General features: G+C 39.4%; 2 protein-coding genes across 3 annotated transcripts in view; one reads left to right on the plus strand and one right to left on the minus strand.

Annotated features, from left to right (window-relative positions):
* The window catches only part of rnf14 (ring finger protein 14), a 27,726-nt gene continuing 3,358 nt past the window's right edge, over nt 1–24,368 (plus strand). Inside the window, exons 1-8 of one of the 2 annotated variants that reach the window (XM_082141356.1) lie at nt 6–258; nt 3,391–3,551; nt 5,104–5,234; nt 7,229–7,732; nt 9,894–10,122; nt 10,300–10,472; nt 13,724–13,854; nt 15,030–15,918. In XM_082141356.1, coding sequence (XP_081997482.1) covers nt 3,401–3,551; nt 5,104–5,234; nt 7,229–7,732; nt 9,894–10,122; nt 10,300–10,472; nt 13,724–13,854; nt 15,030–15,090 — 1,380 coding nt within the window. In that variant the 5' untranslated portion in view covers nt 6–258; nt 3,391–3,400 and the 3' untranslated portion in view covers nt 15,091–15,918. Of the gene's footprint in view, nt 259–3,390; nt 3,552–5,103; nt 5,235–7,228; nt 7,733–9,893; nt 10,123–10,299; nt 10,473–13,723; nt 13,973–15,029; nt 15,919–24,368 lie in introns of those variants that run through there. The other variant, XR_014198711.1, reaches the window with a different exon arrangement.
* Nucleotides 16,984–24,368, minus strand: part of cct6a (chaperonin containing TCP1, subunit 6A (zeta 1)) — a 19,001-nt gene continuing 11,616 nt past the window's right edge. The window contains exons 7-14 of the mRNA XM_082141324.1: nt 24,130–24,289; nt 23,741–23,823; nt 23,105–23,201; nt 22,884–23,031; nt 19,366–19,499; nt 19,158–19,260; nt 18,123–18,195; nt 16,984–17,284 (exon numbers count right to left, since the gene is read on the minus strand). Of these exons, the coding sequence (XP_081997450.1) occupies nt 17,212–17,284; nt 18,123–18,195; nt 19,158–19,260; nt 19,366–19,499; nt 22,884–23,031; nt 23,105–23,201; nt 23,741–23,823; nt 24,130–24,289 (871 nt within the window). The 3' untranslated portion in view covers nt 16,984–17,211. The remainder of the gene's footprint in view (nt 17,285–18,122; nt 18,196–19,157; nt 19,261–19,365; nt 19,500–22,883; nt 23,032–23,104; nt 23,202–23,740; nt 23,824–24,129; nt 24,290–24,368) is intronic.

Consider the following 24,368-nt stretch of genomic DNA (forward strand, 5'->3'; position numbering starts at 1 on the left):
TGCAATCTTTAGGATTATTAATAATTCAAAATATACGAAGTAATGGTCCAAATGCGGGAAATCAATAATATGCAATCATGATATTCTTTAGGATTAGTGGATTAAAAAATTATATATCGGAATATAGAATTAATTCTCTTCGCACTCCATCACGGTAGGTGGCGGTCTGCACCGATGACGTTAGTTCGCAACCGGCCATTAAACCTAAAGAAGAAGCAGCGGCAGTTGTTGTTGAAGTTGCGTCAGGCACGGAGCAAGGTACGTGTTTTATAAGTTAATATCTTTTCACAGGTCGCAATTAAGATGAATAATAAAAGGAAATAACTCAACTCAATCAGTTAGACTGTAGTCGTAGGGTGACATTGCGTTAAAGTTATTTAGTTTCGTGTTTGAAATTCTCCCTAAAGGATCATCTGACATTTCAACCCACAGTACAAAACATATGAGATGTCCAGGCGTTCATTCAAATGACTCACAAGTTTTTTTAAACATACACAAAATTATATATATATATATATAGCAAAACAACATTTTAAAATCTTAAAGTTGTTGTAGGTTCACAATAAGGTGCTAGACTTCAGGTGAGAGTTGTCCAATACCTCCCTTTATACTAATGCAGTACTAAAATATTTTAAGGAAAATAATCATTAGGTTATAATTGACCTAACTGTTATTATTCATATTCCAATGGTTGTAGTAGATTCCTTTCTGGACTTACTGTGCCAATATCTACCTTTATATACAGGATGCTATTATTTTACAGAAATATTAACAATAATTCATCTAAATTTGATTTCACATTCATAAGTTGTAGGAGGTGAACAGACAGACTGACTGCTTTCGTTTTCATTCACACCCCATTTTGTCTCCTGTGTTTTGAACATGATGATTGGTGTAAATCAGGGCTCTCCAACTCAGATTGGCTGGGGGCCAGTGCTGTGACTGACATCTCATAGGAGGGCCATTTTAACATTCAAGTACAACAAGAAAGTAAACTTGTTAGCTCTCATTTACTTCAAATTCCATTACTTACATATTTTTGTCATACTTAAAGAGTTAGTTCACCCAAAAAAGAAATTGCTGTCATTAATTATTCGCCCGCATGTCGTTCCAAACCCGTAAGACCTTCGTTCATCTTTGGAACTCAAATTAAGATAGGCGGCAACGTCATTGCAACTTTCAAGGCCCAGATAAGTAGTGAAGACATCATTAAAACAGTTCATGACTACAGTGGTTCAAACTGATCGAGCCTCCTTAGGGCCAATGGCCAAACAATGTCCAAACTATGCCAAATGGGGCTTGATGAGTGGTCATGAACAATTGATCTGAGTCAGGAGAGGGTTAACACCGCTGCTAATATCCCATGTTATCACACCAGGCTACCAGCTAACCTCAACGTTTAAAACGATGTACAGCTCAAAACTCACCTTCAGACACCAGCGGGTGCTTGAAATGGCTTCCGATTGCGGTCGATGGGGATTCTGATCACCATATGAGGCAGAAATATATTTACGATGCTAAAGGCTACTTATGCTAACTATTGCGATAATAAATAGACATGTGTTTATGGAAAATACCAGAGACTGCTTGAAGAATGTTGACAAATCATAGGCTAATATGATTATAATCGTGTATTTATTTGGTTTCATGTTTCATCTGTCTCTTCACTGTGCCTTTGTTGATACAGGACAAATGTATCCGCATATGTCATAAATTACATATACTCCATCATAGAGCTCTTGGTTTCTGTCTGTGCGCTCCCTTCCCTCTGTTGCTCTGACTGAAACATGATCATGTATTTGCAGTCTGTGTGTTTCCCTTTGCGAGACACATTTTGTGTAATTAATTAATCAAGTGCACCATTGAACGGAGAAAAAGACTCTTGAAAAACTAACACCCAAGTAATTTAAGTATAATTAATTGAGTAATGAGAATATTACAGTCCCCCGTAGTCAATAATTGTATCCCTTCAAACTCTTCTTTGATCACCAAAATTACATATTTAAGCGTTTTTTCCTTGGAAAAATAATTATTCAGGTCTTAAAATAGCATGAATTTAATTCTACACCCTTGCCTCATTTAGTGTACGCGGTTATACAATATGCAAATTAGCCCCGCCTCCACTCACTCACTCAGCTCAGAGATCCACCGGTTGACGATCACACGTTGATCTGATTGGTTCGTTTGTGACGTCAGAAACACCAGCGATTTCAAACCGTGTTTTTGAGACTGTCTTTGGTTCACTGCAGTTTTAAGGAGAAAATACTCAGCAATGCTGTTGACATGAATTTTACTCATGGTTTGTATTGAAGCATATTAAAAACACCACATAGAAATATAAACAACTTTAAAAACTTGATTTTCACCACTTTAAAATGTTTTAAGGGGCATTTGTTGCGTATGTGTAACTTAGCCCAGTTATCATTTGCTCATGGAAACAGGTGAATAAAGAAGTTTATATTTGATGGGTAATGTGTTTTCCAGGAAAAGAAAGATGGATGTATTTGTGTTTCTCATCGCATGACAGGGGTATGAAGTGTGCGCAGCCAATACCTGAAACATAAATCGGCGCCTTGGTTTCCAGTTGATCGCCTCTAGATTTAGCTAGATGTAGGTTTCACTTACACAATTTATTGGTGCAACAACCTAAGCACAATTAACACTTTCTATCTTGTGAAATGTCTGTAAATTATACGTTTTCCCAACAATTTTAAGTTGACTGACGTCACATTAGGAAAGGAGAATGGTCCTCTGATTATTTTAACTCTTACAGTTGTGACATGTTCGTTTACAGTGAGTTAAATGACATAAAGAATCCAGACATATAAGTTACCTTTATTAGACAAATACATAGAACAAGTTTTTTTTGTAGTTTACGTAGAGCAAATGTCTCAAACTTTGTCCCTGCAAAATGAAGCTCCAACCAACTCCAAAAACACCTGCCTGGAAGTTTCTAGTAATCCTGAAGACCTTGTTCAGGTTGGAGCTAAAATATGCGTTAATGCCATGTCAAAATGACCGTAATTATGAGATTCCAACTTGTAAAAAGCGTTCACATCCTCATAGAAATTGTAGTTATAACTTGTTACCTTGGAAGTTTTTGAGAGCTCCTACTAGTACCACATAACCACCGTACCACCACCTGACCTGACTGCTGCAGATTTATGTTGGCGTTGATAGATGTGCATAATTCCCAGTCTGAGGACGTGAACAGCTTCAAATAGAGCGTCACGTGTTGTCATCACGAAATGATGGTAATTACGCCACGGCGTGAACGCAGCGAAACTCTGCAGGACGGGAACTGAGTTTGACACCCCTGATTTAGAGTGTTTTCATGGCTCAAGATGCTTTACAAAATATATGTGTGACTTGATTTCATATTAATTTCAGGAATGTTCAAATGTCAGCCGACCAGGAAGCGAAAAAAGATGAACTGCTTGCTCTAACAAGCATATATGATGAAGAGGAGTTTCACCAGGCGGAATCAGAAGAGGAGGGTGAGATTCATCTGTGCCTAGAGCTTCCTCCTAACTTCAAACTGCTAGTCAAGGGTGAGACTTTTTTAGCGGATATTTAAACCTTGTTCTAACATATTCATGGAGTCGTATTTTGTGTGCGCATATATATATACACACACACACACACACACACACACACACACACACACACACACACACACATACATACAGTGGTGGTCAGAATTAATGGCACCCCTGGTAAATATGATCAAAAATGGCTGTAAAAAACAAATCTGCATTGTTTATCCTTTTAATCCTTCATTCAAAAAATTTGCAAAAATCTAACCTTTCATTGAAGTAAAAGAATTGAAAGTTAGGGGTAAATCACATTATGAAATAAATGTTTGTCCCCAAAACACGCTTGCCATAATTATTGTGTGTCTATATTGTCTTAATGCACGGTGAGGAGGAGAGTTTGAGTGGCCAAAGACTCTCCAAGGATCACAGATGGAGAATAAACAGAGATTACTTGAGTCTTGGGGTCAGAAAGCCTAAAAAAATAATAATAATCAAACTACCCCTACATCACCACATGTTGTTTGGGAGGGTTTCAAGAAAAATCCTCCTCGCTCCTCCAAAAACAACCTCCAGCAAATTCAGTTGTCAGACACGACTGGATCTTCAAACGGCACAGGGTCAGATTTGTTGCCAGTGGTCAGAAGAAATAAAAAAAAAAAGCTTTTTGGCAGCAAACACGCTAGATGTGATGGTGCACACAAGGATAAAAAGTACCCCATGCCTATGGTTAAATATACTGCTGGATCTTTAATGTTGTGGGCCTATTTATTTGCTGGAGATGTTGTTCAGATACATGGTATTATGGATTCTATCACATATCAACAGATAAAAAATCTAAACCTGACGGCCTCTGCTAGAAGTCTTATAATGGGCCGTGTTTGGATCTTCCATCAGGACAACGGTCCAAAAGAAACATCAATCAACACAAAAATGTGTTACGGAGCACAAAATGAAGCTTCTGCTATGACCGTCCCCGTCCCCTGACCTGAACCCTATAGAAATTGAGTGGGCTGAACTGAAGAGAAGAAGCACCAACATGAACTTGTGAATCTGAAGGATCTGGAGAGATTCTGTATGAAGGAATGGTCTCTGATCTCTGGTCAGGTGTTCTCCAAACTCATCAGGCATTTTAGGACTAAACTCAGAGCTGTTATCCTGGCAAAAGGAGATTGCAAAAAGTATATAATAAAAGGGTGCAAATAATTGTGGCCAACGTGTTTTTGAGAAAAACATTTATATCATAATGTGATTTTCCCCCCCCCCCCCCCCCCCCCCCACACTTTCACTTCTTTTACTTCAATGAAAGGTTAGATTTTTGCACATTTTTTGGAACGAAAGATCAAAAGGATAAACAATGCAGATTTATTTTTTACAGCCATTTTTGATCATATTTACCAGGGGTGCCATTAATTCTGACCACCACTGTATGTACTGCGTGTATATATATATGTATATATTTATATATATGTGCGCACACAAACTATGTTTATTATAAATATTTCAATTTATAAAAAATATATTTTTTTTTTATAATAAATACATTTATTACCAATACGTTTTTTTGCAGGACAGAAATCCACAGAGTATAACTTATCATTTCTACCTCCATTGGTTCTGAGTTTTGAACTTCCTGCAGACTACCCTTCAGTATCGTCTCCCGTTTTTACTTTAAGCTCCAAATGGCTCACAAGAGTCCAGGTGAGTCGTTTAGTAATGTCCCGAAATGTGTGTAATGTTATTGTTGTAATTTTGTTATTTTTGCTTTTGTAGTTTTGAATCATAGCTTTCTGTGACACTCACTTTTCTCTGCTGACCAATGTAAGATCATGCAGCGTGTAGAGGATTAGTTCACTTCAGAACACTTCATACAGAATTAAAATTTCTTGATAATTTACTCAGCCCCACGTCATCCAAGATGTCCATGTCTTTCTTTTTTCAGTAGAAAAGAAATGAAGGTTTTTGAGGAAAATATTCCAGGATTTTTCTCCATATAATGACTTCAATGAGGTCCAAATTGCAGTTTTAATGCAGCTTCAAAGTCTCTACACAATCCCAGCCAAGGAATAAGGGTCTTATCTAGCGAAACGATCTGTTATTTTCTCAAAATAAATAAAAATTTATATACATTTAACCACAAAGGCTCGTCTTGCACTAGCTCTGCGATGCATTACGTAATCACGTTGAAAGGTCACGCGTGACGTAGACGGAAGTACCGACCTAGTGTTTACAAAGCGAACTTGCAGACTAAATCAAACGTCCTTTACAAAAAAAATATTAATAATAAAAGGTAAAACAACAATGTTGGATGATTTTGAAGTTGGAAGAGAAAATGAGATGGAGTTTTTCGCCCTGCCCTACATTTCTGAACCAGAACACGTGTGACCTTTCAACGTGATTACGTAATGCGTGGCGCATCGCAGATCTAGTGCAAGACGAGCATTTGTGGTTAAAAAGTAAAAACACATTATAAATCGCAAACGCATTTTTAACTAGAAAATTCGTAATTCGAGACCATGTCCATTTGTCATCAAGCAATTAGTCATACTCGCATAAATTTTACTTTTTCTTTTATTTAAACAGCCAGAGACATTCAATTAAGTGCAAATACTGATAAGGCAGCATCTTTAAAAAGAATAGTTCACTAAATAAATATATAAATAAATATTGTCCCTCTGTCATGGCAAACCTGCATGGATTTCTTCAGTGGATCACAAAAGGAGAAGTTCTGAGAAATGTTCATGATTTTCCGGACCATCATGAAAGTGATTGGGGACCGGGGGGTTTCATCCCAATCAACCTGTCACAGCAACTTTGACATTGGTAAATGGTGTTAGTTTGGGGATATCACTTTCTTTGACCAGTGGAAGTCAAACAAAGCCCGACGCAGTTATCTTTTCTCGTTCTGCGCCACGTTGTTTAAATAGCAAATGCATTTGCGCCCTTCTGGGCGCCCATGGGCTGCTGGTCTGAAAGCGAGGTGTGTTCAGGCGCATTGTTGGCGCATTGCTATTTTGAGGAACTGAAATACACTGTGCCATTGACCAACTGAAACCTGGTTTAAAGTCAATGGTGCAATATTTGTTTTTGTTATTTAAAGAGCGCGTTAGTAATGTGTGCCTATAGACGGGTCCACAACGTGCGTACGCACAGCAGCACACAAACATGCCAAATATTACAAATAAAAGGATTACAATGTAAAGTATTATTATTGTGTACATAAAGATATGGTGTAATCCGGCTTGTCCCGTAGATGGTCAGTTAGTGCTTTAACCTCGCCACACGAACAGATTCGTTTGCGCTCTGGAGGCGCGTTCAGTCTTTCCGCTTTCAAATTCCGTCATGTAAATAGCGAATCTGCCATGACGCCAGCGCAACTGTCTTTTAAAGGGAATGGGAGATGAGACTCTGATTGGTTTATTGCACGTTACGCCCAAAACACACCCATTACTCATTATGAGAATAGAGACAACCCTTTTAGACCATGCGCCGGGAGCGCCGACCCTTTTTCCCGACACGCCCTAAGTGCACTTGCGCTGTGAGCTTTAGACCATGCGATTAGATCGTTTAAATAAGGCCCCTAATGTTTGTTAGTGGTGCAGACATCATATATCTTTTCTGCTGCTGTAGTATTTCTGACGTGATTGATATATTCTATCATAATCTTAGATAATCTTCCACTCTCACTCCATCAGATCACTGCGCTTTGCAGGAGGCTGGATGAGCTTTGGGAGGAGACCCAAGGCAATGTGGTTCTTTTTACCTGGATCCAGTTCCTAAAGGAAGAGACTCTGGATTTCTTGGGAATCCAGTCTCCGCTTGAAATCCAAAGCTCTTGCATTCAGCATCAATCTGAATCCGGTCAGAAAGAAGCCGAAGACATTGCTGGAGATAAAAGTAAAGCGCAAGATTTAGACCCGAGAGCTGTTCAAGAAGTTGACCCTCGCACGGATATACTGACCCAGCTGCTGGATTTTGACGAAGCTCAGAAGCAGAAGGTGTTCGACGGGAAGGTGTTCTGCTGTGGCATCTGCTACTCGGAGAAGCTGGGATGCGACTCTCTGCTCTTCAAAGACTGTCAGCATGTTTACTGCAAGGCCTGCATTAAGGAATACTTCCAGATCCAAATAAGAGATGGCAAAGTTCAGTGCCTTAACTGCCCTGAGCCCAAGTGTGTGTCCCTGGCCACTCCCACACAGGTATCTTTGTCTTTTTTTTAATGATTGTGTCATTGTGTGCTCATATGAATAGTAATAAAAATAGTAATAGATAATATGAATAGGTAATGTAGGGCCAGCTTGAAAGAAGCGTGGAAATTCCATCAACCAGAGCAAGTTTATTATAAATGCATGTTTTTTTATACATTCATGCAATTTTAAGCACAAGAAGATACAGAAGTGAACTCCATTTGGCACTCGTGGCTGTCTGATAGATTTTAGGGGCTGTTTAAGCAACACGATTTTCAACTAAAAACAAAAGACTTTTATAGTCTTCTTGGCCGTTCATTTACACGACACCAGCATTTTTGGGGCCTGAAAACGGGTTTCAAAGTGCAAGTTTTTGAAAACGATGCCCTTATCATCTCTGTAAACTACAAAACGGTGACATCATGCAGATACGTATTATGCATTTAGTCTATAACAGTTTTTTTTGTGTGTGTTTTTTGCAAATGAAAAGATACAGATATTAACAAGGTGGTGTACGGACATCATCATCACAAGTGGTTATAATAATTACACATCACAATATAACATTTTGTCGAAAAATGAAAGGTTCCTTACAACAGACTCAAGGATGATGCTTTTGTGTTCAAAGGTTTTGACATTTTCTTAAAGGAAGTAAAACGGGACTTTATATCAGAGGAGGACATTCTGCAATTGGGATTACAGTGAATGTTTCTGGCTTTGTGAAGATGAAATTTACCCAGAAGACAAAGTAATAATACAGTATTATCAAGATTAACATCCTTAGAATGAAAATCGGACAAAAAACACGATAGATTATTTAGGCATGTGTGGGCGCGGAGTCTTTCTTTATAAAGTCACATCGCCAACTACTTGTCTGACATGAATACAGCGCTATTAGTCGTTTTCACAGATCCATTTGAATAGGGATCATTTTGACAACGTTGTCATAAAAAAAAAAAAAAAAAAACACTTTCAGTTTTTGCACGTGTATCGTTGTCGTGTAAACGTCCCCTCAGAGTGTGCACACAGAAAGCCTGAGTACCGACTTGAGTTTTCTGTCATGTCTTATCATGCTTGAATGGAAAAATACACACAGAATAGTCAAGGAGAGTATCCTTGTTGTAAACACAGTTGGTTATGTCTTTTCCCTGAACCGTTGGGTGAAATCTGATTTATTTGTTTATTTGTACAGGGACAATTCACTTTATATACTAGTAACAGTCTTTGCTTGAAGCTAAATTTCTCACTGTAGTCCTTAGGCGGCAGTTACAACAGTGTCCTATAGAGCCGTGTTCATTCAATATTGGACAATACATTACAATACCTGTCTAATGCTCACATGACCGTTTTTCCATCAGCCATTTTACACCTGCTTTTAACCCTTTAAACCCTTAAAAGTCACTCAGAGGACCTTAGAAGACAAACATGTGTCTAAAAGCTTTGGGGCACTGAACAAAAATGTGTTTAAAAAAGTGAGAGGTTTTAGATTTATAAAAATTGTTTGGGTGCAATACCAACATGTTCCATTAGATGCCAGCATTTGTGATCTGCAGTAAGTACAGTATAATTTCTCTTTCTCAAACATCACACACACACACATGCACTGCACACACATTTTTTACACATGCAAACCACATTCTGACATCCATATCAACACACCCACACAATTATAGCTGCATGATATTATTAAATTGGCTTTATAATACAGAAATATTTGCTTAATAGGCCAATCAGAGAAAATGGCACCATCTGCTAAAAAAGAAAATTCAATAGCAAAAGTTTTCATTTTGACAATCTACAAACCTTAAACTGTTACATCAAAATCAAATACTTTAGTCAAATATATTCTCTTTTGTCAGAATCAAACTTTGGCCTCAGATGACACACAAACCCTTACAAATACATAGAAAATTCATAAAACTAACAAAAACCTCTTCGTCGGATTCAGGAATAATTTTGCAGCTTAATGTCTATTACATTATACAACATAAATGAAAGAGTTAATACTTGAGTTAATTATATTATGTGTTTGTGTTTGATGAATGAGCACATGGTTAAACTTGTGTAAATGGTAACATTCTGCAGAAATCATCAAGAAAATCGTAATGTGTGTGAAATGTGTTTGATTCGAGACCTGAATGAATGCTTTGGGACTTTGCTCATATGATGATAGGTGAAACTTCTTGTGGGTGAAGATGAATTTGCGCGCTACGACCGTCTTCTGCTGCAGTCCAGTCTGGATCTGATGGCAGATGTTGTGTATTGCCCCCGCATGAGCTGCTGTATGGCTGTGATGGTCGAGCCCGACTCCACCATGGGCATCTGTCCCTCCTGCCGATATGCCTTTTGTACCCTCTGTAAGAGAAGCTATCATGGCCTTTCCAACTGCATAGCGACTGCTGGTAAGATACGGGATATTTACACCTATTTGAGTTAATGATTGAGTTACTTCTAGCTAATGCGTTTCCTGATTCTGATTTTAGTATTTCCATAAATGTATTGGATGCTCTTTCTTGCTACAAAAAGTGAAGTACAGGCACTTGGTTAGCTTGTTCAAAAGGTGTGCTTTTCTCTAACAGATGAGCTTCGCAGTTTGCGGGATGAGTACATTTCTGCAAGCGAAGAGGGAAAGAAGTTCCTTGAGAAGCGTTTTGGGAAGCGTGTCATTCAGAAGGCGGTGGAGGAGTCTTTCAGCACAGACTGGCTGAAGAGCAACTCTAAACAGTGCCCGTGCTGCGGCTCTCATATAGAGGTCAGTGCTACGCGCACATGCTACATATTCTCAATGTGTTCAGTGGGTTGTCTAAAATGAAATGCCATGAATAGTCAGGCTGATCCCAGTCACATGCTTTTCTCTTTGGAAGAATTACAGAAGATGCATTCCTGTGTTCAAAAACAGCTAGACTCCATCCCCCTCCCTCTCTCTCCCACTTTACTTCCTAGTCCTCTACACTATGCTCTCTCAATAAAGGCAATAATGCATTATATATATATGTTAGGGCTGGGGAAATTAACGCGTTAATCTTTGCGATTAATTTGAGATGTTTAACGCGTAAAAAAAAAATAATGCAATTAACGCAGCACTTTTTTTTTTTTGCCTCGTTTTAATGATTTCCTGTTGCGGCTGATATTGAAAAGGCCGAAAATATGCCGTCCCGCCCCTCCATGTTCGGCGATCAGGCTTCATTCTCGCGCAGCTTTCATGAGCGGGTCTTTTCCGCTTCGTGTGTGCGCCGCGGTCTCCGTTCCGTGTGTGTGTGTGTGTGTGTGTCGGCGCGCTGCGCTCTCTGCTCAATGTTCTGCTCTGTCGTTAACGGCCCAAACGCTCCAGTCATGTACCGATCACACACTGGAAAAGCAAAGTCCGCTCAAATAACGTGAAATTTCTCAGTAGTAGACTTCTGTTTGCTGAGCTGGAATAGCCATGCTGGGCAACAATGGTAAAATTACCTGCTCTGATCACATGCTCTGGTAATAATAGCTTTGTAGGACTATATTTTATTTTGATAATTAGTAAAAAAATATAATAATTAAAAAAAAATCTGTTAAATTGATTATGTTGATTGATTGATTATTGAAAAAGAATAATACATTGATATATTGATGTTTAATATTATTTTAATATAGGGCTATGTTCTGTTCCTTTTTTTCCTGTGTCGTTTCATTTAATTAGGTGATTATATGTTTAAATATTGATGATTACAACAATGCAATTAATTACAGCAAATTGTGCAATTAATTAGTTAATTTTTTTTTATCGATTCCCAGCCCTAATATTTATTATTATTATTAAAGGGACACTTCACCATTTGCATCAAGCGAAACCATCCTATTTTCGCACCGCATATGTTCTGACTGAACATCCCGGTACCATGCAATAATTCACCATTTCGAAAGAAATACAAACGAGTAATTCACTAATGAGTTCGCCAACTAACTAGACATTTTGTGTGAAATTAATTTCAAGCTCTGGTGGTAGCTAGCCTTGTAGACGGAAGAGTGATTTCTCTGATAGGCGGATACCTCATATGCGCTGTTCTGGATTAGTGGGAGTGGCTTGTGGAGCTGTGCAATGTGGTGCATTGTGGGAGTTGTTGTCTTTCATACAAATGCGTCCTGAAGTTACTTTCTGTCTTTCCTCGGTCAAGAAGGCACCAAATTCGTTTACATTTCGACTACATATATGACCCACTTTCAATAAAGATCAATGTTCCCATGGGTGAAATGCTTCTTTAAATTATATATTTTTTTTTTTAAATGCTCATGCTGCAAGATGCTCAAACCATACAATTTGTAATGCAATGGCCAAAATAATGTCTGTGCATGTGTAGCCTATGACTGTAAAGGTAAAAGAACTAGCGCTGATGAAAGCCGGCTTGAACACACCACACAGACTACAGCCGACGGACAACAGCACATACAGGTTCTGTTCCTGCGTGAGGACGTAACTCTCCCATACCAGCAGGTGGCAGTAGTCAGTATTGGGGTGCGCCGATTGCTCCAATACTGCCAATTATTTTGCCGGATCGGGCATCATCCAGACGTGACCGATCCAAATCCGATATTGTGCCTATGTTATTGTTATACCACACAAAAGGCATGAAAACATTATGGTGCTTTATAACTATATAATTTAACACTATATTCCAAGTTTTCTGAAGCCATTCCATAGTTTAATGTGAGGAGGTACAGATGAATATTTAAAGGGATGGTTCGGAGTAATTTCAACCTAGACCAATTTGCACCATGACCTCGAGTCAAACACCCCCCAGAAGCCTTTTTCCCTTGGTCGAACATTATTAAAGTTAGAGCTTATTTAGAGATATCAGCCGGATGGTTTAGTGCAGGCGCTAATGGATCCTATGATGTATCTCGTATATCACCCCACTAATAATGCCCAGAATGGTACCAAACTTCTACAGTAGTACAAATAGGTTCTGTACTCATAAAACGAGGCATTGGAAAGTTTGTAAGTACATCAGGAGTTTATTTAAATAACACTTGCCTGAAGGCTAATGCTACCGCTAACCCGGACGTCGATGTCACTTCACTGAGTTGAGAAAAGCATGTAAAAGTCCTGGCAGAAAGCGATGCGTAAGGATGTATTAAAAGGGTATTCTTAATGCATGCTTAATGCCTTATAATATGTTGTAACATCTGATAAATATTCATAACAGTTACAATACATTATTGCACAATGGGATAAACCCACTATTTGTGGTTATAACTTTTAAGAGTGCAATGCATTATAACACCAGATAAAGCCTGCATTTATAATGCATCATAAGGGTATTCTTAATGCGTTATAATGCATGCATAATGCCTTACAAACAACCTTATAGTGTGTTGTCATCTCATGAATAATTGTAAGAACAGTAATTATACTTACTTATTTGTGGTTATATCTATAAAGAGTATGATGATTTAAAACACACAATGAACATAATTTTATCCACCATTATATATCTCATAGTTTAATATCTTTTTACTTTTCCAAGTCTCATATCTTGATATTGTTTATACTGTGATACTGTGATATTTGCACAGTATCATGTCTTCTTTTAAACACTCATAAGCTGTCATGACATGGTTAGAAGACGTTTCTCTTTAGGTAAAATCAAATCCAAAAGTTGTGTGGAAAAGTACAAAGGAACAAAGCATTCACAATGCAAATCATATTTTATTCATAAAAACTGTAAAATTACAAGGCTTTACCAAATCTAATAAGTATAATTACTGTTGTGTTGTTAGATGATACAACACATTATAAGGCGTTATGCTTGTATTATAATGCATTAAGAATACCCATGTAATGCATTATAAATACAGGCTTCATAGAAAGTGTTACCGAACATTACAACGAAAAACTGCCCCAGAAATCTCTAAAAAATGATGTAAACCTTCTGCAAACTGAGATCTGATGTGTTGTTGGGAGGAGACTCTGAAAGACTCATTGCGCATTGATTGAAAGTGTTTTGTTGTTGTATTTCCCCATTTCTACAGAAGGTGCATGGCTGTAACAAGATGACCTGTTCCTCCTGTCAGAAGTATTTCTGCTGGATCTGTCTGGGAGCTCTCAGCCGAGTGAACCCCTACAGCCACTTCAACAACCCCAGCTCCCCATGCTATAACCAGTGAGTTCCTCCACACACTGTCTTCAGTGAGCAACGACATGCAAGTGTCCTGAACTATGTATGGGGCAACTTTAGTCATGAAGGCTTGTTGTGATCAGCACACATCATTTGTGTTTGCGTATTACTCTGATTTCACTCTGGTACCCTGTGACACGTGTTAATGTGAACGCCACTCCAGAAAGAAGGTGAAGTGACCACTGAAGCCCACATGAGTAAGAACAGAGCCACCCGTGAGCTTTACTCACACTCATGTCGTTCCACACCGTAAGACTTCCCTTCATCTTCAAAACACAAATGTTTTTGATGAAATCTGAGAGATTTCTGTCCCTCCATTACCCATGTTTCCATTACCCTTCACATTGCGCACATTGAAATTGTGAATTGAAAATACGCTCAATGGAAAACGCCAATTTCGCAAAAACTCCCATTTATCGCAAAAAAGTTTTTATGCTCGCATGAGGAGGTTTTCCAGGCAATCCGAAAAATACATATTTCGCAAAACTGCAATGGAAACAGTTTTTGCACATTTACAGTCACCTGACGTAGATGATGCGGTGTGTGTGGACAGAATACGAGAGTTCTTTATTAAATTAATGTAAGACAAAAGAATTACAGGAATAATGGATTCTAAACCTCAAATAAATGCCACAATCAAGACCTGGAAGCAGAAATGAGGGAGAAACACCCAGAAACACCTCATATGTGCCACTCACAAGTATAATAAGGGTCTTTCCTTGCCATTAATGCTTGGAAAACACACATACATCTCCTTCGATTAATAATAATGGCTAGTGCAGTGGCTGGGATATAGTACATAAACCTACCCACGTCCGTCACCATGGTTGTTGGAATGATTTTACTGATCGCGAGAGGAAGTTTTAGTGGCATAACATCAGTTAATGGAAACACCGTCATTTTGCAATATTTTTTTGTAGATTTTTTTTTTTATGCTTCAAAAAGTTCATAAAGAGATCGTAAAACTAATCCATATGAATTGAGGTTTAGTCCAAGAATTGCCGTCGGATCGGGACACTGCCTCTCGCCCGCCTCCGAGTTTTCTTCCTCTGCAAATACAACTAGTCTTAAAGTCATATATAATTGATTTCAGAATGATAACTTTGCTAAAATGGCTGGTGCATTTGTGGTGTGTTTATTTATTTATGCTTCTGCTCTAGATTGTTTCAGGGAGTGGAAATGGAAGATGAAGAAGGCTTTGGAAGTGACGAAGATGACTGATCCACCATAAATGAAAAGCGTAAAGGATATAACTTCATCCAGGGCACTTCTGGACTGGGCGAGAACTAAATGACTAGGGTATCACATGAACATCTCTCAGAATCTATTTGCCTCATATATTTACCCTTTTTGTTTTGTTCAAATTCCAGTTCACCTTTCTGTTATGCATACGCGTGCGTCCCTTCAAATATTTTTACTGAAATGTGTGAAAAAAACATATTTTCAGTGATAAATACAGCCTAGCAGAAGTATGTGCTAAAGTACAGAATATATATATACATATTATTTTTAGTTAATGAATTTGGCTCCTTTGCAATTATGTTGACTTTCAACAAGATTGTTTATTTGGCTCTTGTTAATGTTCATTTCATGATGGAGTTTTAGACAAATGTTTGATGGACTTGAAAGCGTAGTAAACGAGTTGGTACATTATCAAGATTTCAGGTTAAAATGAATATACATGTAGTGACAAGTTTATCAGATTGTCTCAGCTGTTTTATGAAAGTTGAGAAGAGGAGTGTGTGTTCGGGCAGTCTGATATCCAGAAGATCACGGAGCTCTCACAGCAAGGCAGGCATGAAACAGTGTTCATGCAGCATCTGTATCGTTTAATAAAATGTTGAACTATTATAATGTTTTGTGTAGTTTTGTCATTATCACATAACTACAGACAATTACTCAATATCTGAATATTACCTCAGGGTGAGTGGTGGTTTTTAGGTGTAGGGGCGAGAGACATGATGCAATAAGGACACGAGGTTATACCACCCTCACCATCGTCTGTACATGTATAGAAGCTTGACACCTGAACAATAAACACTGACCATATATCAGTCTCTTCGTGGTCATTTATTACCGTACCTGTACGTTCTTGTCTGAAAGGCTGATATTAAAATCTTAATACTTCAAGCCACACCAGATACTGTTAGTTTTGCCATTGACTCATCATCAATTCTCTCTGAAACTTGTTCAGTTGGTCTCAGTTGAATCTTTTTATGTTCAAGTATTTACACTAACATTTACTAGAAATAAAAGCTGTTGAAAGCAAGAATGATCTGATCTCATTTTTAAACCAAACTTCTGAAATGTGACTGGATTGATTCAGATTGACACAAACTAGTGCATGTAAACATACCCACTGTTTCTATGAGAACCGGAGCTTCTAACGGGACTCTACGTGTTCTCTTTTCTCCCAATCATGCGCCCCTTTCACACAGCGCGCGGATCCCGGGAAATTGCCGTTAAATTGCTAGAGTGCTTTCTGTGTGAACGCAAAACGTGCCGGGATGGGGACCTAGTAACGTTGCCGGGATCAGTCCCGGAACGCGCCCTGTGTGAACAAAAGCCAGGACCAATGCCGTAAAAGGGTATTTTGTTGCTCTTAGAAGAAAGTTTGTGTTCGTCTTCAAAGAAAGAACGAAAAAATGTCTGCAAACTAGAATGAAGCCGAGACCAGGAGCTCCTTACTATCCGCGCTGAAGCGGAGAGCGTTCACCAGCTTTGTGGAACGGTACGAGATGCGTTAGTGTACGACCGAATCCGGGAAAACATGCTCAGACGTGGTTTCTCGAGATCGAAAGCGCAGATTATTAGTAAACTAAAGACGACTACAATGGAAAGAGCGGTAGCGGAAGATTAGACTGGCCTTTCTACAACACATCCTGACGTCATGTGTCTTTACGGGATGTGTGTGTGTGTGTGAACGCACTCAAAGAATCAGGAAAACCACTGGCAGTGTGAAACAACCAAAATCAAACCATCCCGGGACACATTATCCGTGTATTTTCCGGAATCTCTGTGTGAAAGGGGCTATGGTAACAGTTTCTATACACACTCAAATGGATATCCTTGATTTGACTGGTAGCTCATGCTCAATTCACACATGCTAAAGAATCCGCACAAAAAAAGCAAAACGTTTAATGGGTACAAAAGAAAGTGTGTATTGCAATTCAGTGCTTATGCAACAATTTCTTAAATAAACCAACTGACTGGAAGGAGAAACATTTCCTAGGTCATAGAAATGGACAAAACTGCTTGGACACGTACAATGAGCAGACAAATATGTTAACAGCCTTGGATTGTGGTCTTGAGTCCAGGCGGGAGGATGATGATGATGGTGGACTATCCTTTGAGTGAAGACATGCCAGCCCTCATGATCTCATCAACCAGAAGGATGTTACTGGCGATTACAGTGCTGTGCAGATGACAGAGGAAGAGAGAGATGAGACTCATTCAAAACAGTGCAGAAACAGAGAATTATCCAGACCGTTTACTTTTGTATTTAACCTCATGCTGACCTCAGATAAAACCTATACATGCCTCCATACCATGGTTAAAAGAAGTATATGGCTATATAACTAAACGTGATCAGTGCTGGCAAAATGAGTCGTAACGAGCACATTTTCAAAAATGAGTTACTGTTATTTCCAGATTCTCTATATAAAAAAAAAAATCTTCAAAATATGATTTGTTTGAATCAGACAAAAAAAATGACTGAGCGATTCCTGTTTGAAGTCGATAGTCCATTTTGAGAAAAATCGAGTTAAAGTTTTCTGAAGGTTCCAAAACAAAAATCACCTAGCAACCATACCCTAAATCCCCTGGTAATAACACTATATATATTTGTCCTATAGATATTTTATTTATTTTTCCATGCAAAATTATTTTTTTCCCACGGTACCACAATTGTTTGATTTTTTTTTTTAAATAAATGTTAATGAACAAACAGCCTATATATGTAATACCCTGGATGTAATATAATTTTACACAGAGGATTTTCCCTAACAGTTAGCCAAACATTTAAGACATAACAGATAATGTTTGCATGAATACACGCCAAGACAGATATTTTGAAATACTGTAATTCTGTTACAGTGTGTGTACATCAGGATTGCTCTGTCACTTGTTTTGCCTGAAATTAGCCCATGCACATTCCGACTCGTCTTGCCAGCACAGGTCACAGATGTCTTTATAAAGTCTAGTGAAGTAAAGGAGTGCAGATGGGATCTATAGAGGAGTTACGGGTCTCTCACCAGGAGTGGAGCAGTTGCTTCTTCACACAGTAGTTATCCCACACACCGGCCTCTCCTGCAACCATAGGTTCACCTACAACAAAGCAGCACACACACACACACACCACTCATATTAAACCAGACACTAGGATGCAGATGTTCTCTTCCAAAATAATACAAACATGAAATGAGCTCACAGGTGGAGAGAGTAGTTCACATCTAACACACACACACACACACAGGAATGTGCACCAAAGCCGAATATCTTATTTGGAAAGGAATGGATAATAGGAGAAACGCTGGGCAGACACTTCTCATGTTTGCTGGATAACAGGTCAGTCGGGGGTAGGGAGGGGCGATGAGAAAAAAAAAAAAAAAAAATCACGATAAAATATTTCATATCAGTCGATTTTGATAATCAGAAAAAGAAGATTTGATTTTTATCATAAGTTTAAAGGCAAAAAGTTTGAAAGTTGTCGAAACCAAACCATTAATTGTGGTGTTAAACTGCTCTTTATTGTCAGAACATGACAAACACTTCACGTTTTTGAATTATTTACACATTCCTAGTCATTTTTCCTTAAAACTCATTCACACACATTTATGATGAAGTGATTTTAGTGTAAGCTCTATGAATGAAATGAGTGCAATGATCACAAATCAATAGATGCATTTCTCAAAAATAAGAGTTTGACGAGAGAAATATCAACTAAGACACTGAATCAAACATTGATATGTTTTCTGTCTAACTCTCTCCCAGAGATGACAAGCATTTTGTATTCTTTATCATTTGTTCAGATTTGCTTTTATATCCGTGATTTTAGACCCGTTTTCATCCGATTACAGATACAACTGATTTTGGGATTGTAACAGACACAGATATTGGCTTCACTGCACACGCCTGATTTACAGTACTACACAATCTTAAACATTTACTGCACAAAAAAAAAGTAACGTATCCTAGATAAAAAAAATTATAAAAAAACAATCATAGAAAAAAATAATAATTGAGCTATATTTAAAGAGAGAGAGAGAGAGAGAGAGAGACAAACATACCTGTGTTCAGGTTCACTCCCACCAGTTGTCCGGTCTCTTTGAATTCACTCTGGAGCTTCACAAGAGTCTCTTGAGGGTCGTAGCCTGAGTTCTGAGCCAGAACCTTTGGAAAGGAGATAAGCTTCAGTCAAAGGCTCCTTTACACAAAAAGCTTGTTGATTCAAGTTCTTTACACAGCGCACACATTGTTCTGCGGTTTGTCCAGTACCTTGGGGATGATGAGGAGGGCATCAGCAAACGCCTGCACCCCCAGCTGGGCACGACCCTTTACTTTGGGCTTATGATTGACCAAAGCGTTCGCTACAGCCACCTCAAACGCACCGGCCCCGGCCACAACAGATCCTGCAAACACACACACCAGATGAGGAAAACACCACTATAGTCCACACAGATCCTGCAAACACACACACACGGAGGAAAACACCAGTATAGTCCACACAGATCCTGCAAACACACACACACACACTAGATGAGGAAAACACCAGTACAGTCCACACAGATCCTGCAAACACACACACACTAGATGAGGAAAACACCAGTACAGTCCACACAGATCCTGCAAACACACACACACGGAGGAAAACACCACTATAGTCCACACAGATCCTGCAAACACACACACACGGAGGAAAACACCACTATAGTCCACACAGATCCTGCAAACACACACGGAGGAAAACACCACTATAGTCCACACAGATCCTGCAAACACACACACACGGAGGAAAACACCACTATAGTCCACACAGATCCTGCAAACACACACACACACACACACACCAGATGAGGAAAACACCACTACAGTCCACACAGATCCTGCAAACACACACACACGGAGGAAAACACCACTATAGTCCACACAGATCCTGCAAACACACACACACGGAGGAAAACACCACTATAGTCCACACAGATCCTGCAAACACACACACACGGAGGAAAACACCACTATAGTCCACACAGATCCTGCAAACACACACACACGGAGGAAAACACCACTATAGTCCACACAGATCCTGCAAACACACACACACACACAAGATGAGGAAAACACCACTACAGTCCACACAGATCCTGCAAACACACACACACGGAGGAAAACACCACTATAGTCCACACAGATCCTGCAAACACACACACACGGAGGAAAACACCACTATAGTCCACACAGATCCTGCAAACACACACACACGGAGGAAAACACCACTATAGTCCACACAGATCCTGCAAACACACACACACACACACCAGATGAGGAAAACACCACTATAGTCCACACAGATCCTGCAAACACACACACACACACGGAGGAAAACACCACTACAGTCCACACAGATCCTGCAAACACACACACACGGAGGAAAACACCACTATAGTCCACACAGATCCTGCAAACACACACACACACACACCAGATGAGGAAAACACCAGTATAGTCCACACAGATCCTGCAAACACACACACACACACGGAGGAAAACACCACTATAGTCCACACAGATCCTGCAAACACACACACACACACGGAGGAAAACACCACTATAGTCCACACAGATCCTGCAAACACACACACACACACGGAGGAAAACACCACTATAGTCCACACAGATCCTGCAAACACACACACACACACACCAGATGAGGAAAACACCACTATAGTCCACACAGATCCTGCAAACACACACACACACACACCAGATGAGGAAAACACCACTATAGTCCACACAGATCCTGCAAACACACACACACGGAGGAAAACACCACTATAGTCCACACAGATCCTGCAAACACACACACACGGAGGAAAACACCACTATAGTCCACACAGATCCTGCAAACACACACACACACACACCAGATGAGGAAAACACCACTACAGTCCACACAGATCCTGCAAACACACACACACGGAGGAAAACACCACTATAGTCCACACAGATCCTGCAAACACACACACACGGAGGAAAACACCACTATAGTCCACACAGATCCTGCAAACACACACACACGGAGGAAAACACCACTATAGTCCACACAGATCCTGCAAACACACACACACACGGAGGAAAACACCACTATAGTCCACACAGATCCTGCAAACACACACACACACACGGAGGAAAACACCACTATAGTCCACACAGATCCTGCAAACACACACACACACGGAGGAAAACACCACTATAGTCCACACAGATCCTGCAAACACACACACACCAGATGAGGAAAACACCACTATAGTCCACACAGATCCTGCAAACACACACACACGGAGGAAAACACCACTATAGTCCACACAGATCCTGCAAACACACACACACGGAGGAAAACACCACTATAGTCCACACAGATCCTGCAAACACACACACACGGAGGAAAACACCACTATAGTCCACACAGATCCTGCAAACACACACACACCAGATGAGGAAAACACCACTATAGTCCACACAGATCCTGCAAACACACACACACACGGAGGAAAACACCACTATAGTCCACACAGATCCTGCAAACACACACACACCAGATGAGGAAAACACCACTATAGTCCACACAGATCCTGCAAACACACACACACCAGATGAGGAAAACACCACTATAGTCCACACAGATCCTGCAAACACACACACACCAGATGAGGAAAACACCACTATAGTCCACACAGATCCTCTCAGGACCTCTAGCTAGCATTACCATTAGCCGTTTTAGGTGTGAGGTAATAGTGAATAAAACTCTTTAAATGAGTGGCAATGAAATTTAAGGCATATGGAATTGTTTTACATTTACGTGATCATGTTGTAATCAAACAGAGAATAATTGAACAAGTGTATGCTAAAACTAGTCTATCTTATGATGTATTACTCTATACAGGAAGTGAATAAAATAGGGATGCCCACAGAATAAAAGTGTTTAACCAAACAGATTGAAGAAAACGCCACCTGACTCAGACTGGACTGACAGCTTTAATAGGATTACTAAAATGGTTCTTCAATATGAAATGGGATATTTTCTTTACTTTTCAGTAATATCCATATAATGTTCTTTAAAGGGGTGGTTGAGTATGTTTTCACTCTTCCAACTTTAGTTAGTGTGTAATGTTGCTGTCTGAGCATAAACAACATCTGCAAAGTTACATCGCTCAAAGTTCAAAGCAAAGGGAGATATTTTATTTTAAAGAAATTGCTTTTTAAGGACTACAACAAACGGCTGGTAGAGACTACACAACATTCCTCCCGGGTTAGTGACATCACCAACCCCAATATTTACATAAACCCCGCCCCCGGAACACAATTTATAGATTATCATGACAGAATATGCTAATCAATGACTAGAAGATAACTACACATCAGCCACATAAATTCACCAAATAACCATTCAGAAATGTTGTCTACATGTTGTCACTTCTTGAGTCTCTCCATCTTTCTGACTCCAATTTGAACATAAAAGGCTAAAAGTTTTCGAAAGTTTCAGGACACGAGCTCTTGTAGCTCCGCCCCCTGTGCCGGGAGCAGCGGCTCATTTGCATTTAATGTGATGGACACAAAAACGGTGCGTTTTTGCTCACCCTCAAAAAGTGACAATTTTAACATGCTTTATAAAAATATCTGTGGGGTATTTCGAGCTAAAACTTCACATTCACACTCTGGGGACATCAGACTTATTTTACATCTTGTGAAAGGGGCATTATACCACCCCTTTAATGTTTGAAGGTTAGTCTCCCTACCATCTTCAATGGCGTTTTTGACGGCCCGGAGCCCGTCTCGGACCGCATCTTTGATCTGTGTGAGCGTGTGCTTGTTGGGCCCTTTCACCAGCAGGGTCACGGAGCGAGGGTTTCCACACTTCTCAATGAACGTGTACTTCTCCTCTCCCTGATACAGAGAGCCAAACATAAGTGACTGTGAGCTGACATTCAGACTGTTGTTCAGAGTTTAGTTCACTCACCAGTGTGTGCTCATACACAAGCCCAGCATGTCCCAAACACTCCGGCGTGAGATCGTCCACCGAGTTCATAGCTATGCCACCGCATGCCAGAGACAGCCTTATGGGAAGAGAACATGTTTGGAATATGTAAGAGGGATTTTTGTTTTCCAATTTTGACAAATGTTTAAACTAACTTTACAATTTTTACATGTTTTAATAAATAAAACAAGTTTATTTATTTTTTTAAACGGCGAGTGCTGGTGTTTTGCGTGCGTTCGGCGAATCAGCGCTTCACTTACATCACTGGCAGTTCCTATAGTGCTGGTTTTGACCTTGCTCTGAAGGAGCTAATTTAGTTCCCCCTAAAGGCGTTCCTAGAACTAACATCGTTCCCATTTCCTACGGTGCGAACATGCCAAAAAGCGGGTACTTCCTGCAATAGTTCTAGGAACTATGAGAAGGTTCCTCCGGTGCGAAAGCCCCTATTGTTTAACCTGAAAGTATTATGCAAATGTATGTGTTTTCTATTTATATTCAAGTTGCATAGTTAATGTTTATTTATACATGAGAAATACCAATCAGTTAAGCAGAAAAACTTTGGTATCAGAATTAAAAGGGGTATCGGTACAGCCCTACTACCTAACATTATTCTCATACCTTTCCATGTTCCTCCTCTTTGCTCGGCGCAGAGCCACAATCCCCTCTTTAGCCAAAGCATCCAGAGAAAATGGATCAATACCCTGTACAAAATACATTTACGTTAAAACTAAGTGATTAGCAAGCTGGAAAAGTTAAAGAACAGACACTCCACCAGTGGTTGTTACACTGTCTCAAAAGCAAATTACTCAAGCCAATTTAAATTTCAATAATGACTCGTAATAATGACTTATTATGTGGCTGAACTTAACCTGTACAAAAGACCTGTTTACTAACCCCAAGTATGGCCAATACTAATAGTGATGCTTGCTTTAGAGAATATAATTAAGTAGGGTATAAATAAATCGATTCAAAATCATTTATTCCACAAACTAAAATAACTACATTACCTTCTGATTGAGGACCACGAAGCCCTTCTTAGTGTCTCCACACACTTTATTCTTTAGATCAATTATTTTCATCACACGATCTTCAATGAACTTCCTTTCAGCCTTGACCAGCTTGTCTCTCTCATCTGCACTCTTGTAGAAGAACCCAGAGTTCACTTCTCTGTGAAAACAGGCAATCGTTTCATTACAGATGTCCTAATTCATAGATGATTAGCAACACCCCCAGTAACCTACTGTAA

This window comes from Leuciscus leuciscus (assembly GCF_965113295.1).
Source record: "Leuciscus leuciscus genome assembly, chromosome: 16".
NCBI classification, from domain to species: domain Eukaryota; kingdom Metazoa; phylum Chordata; class Actinopteri; order Cypriniformes; family Leuciscidae; genus Leuciscus; species Leuciscus leuciscus.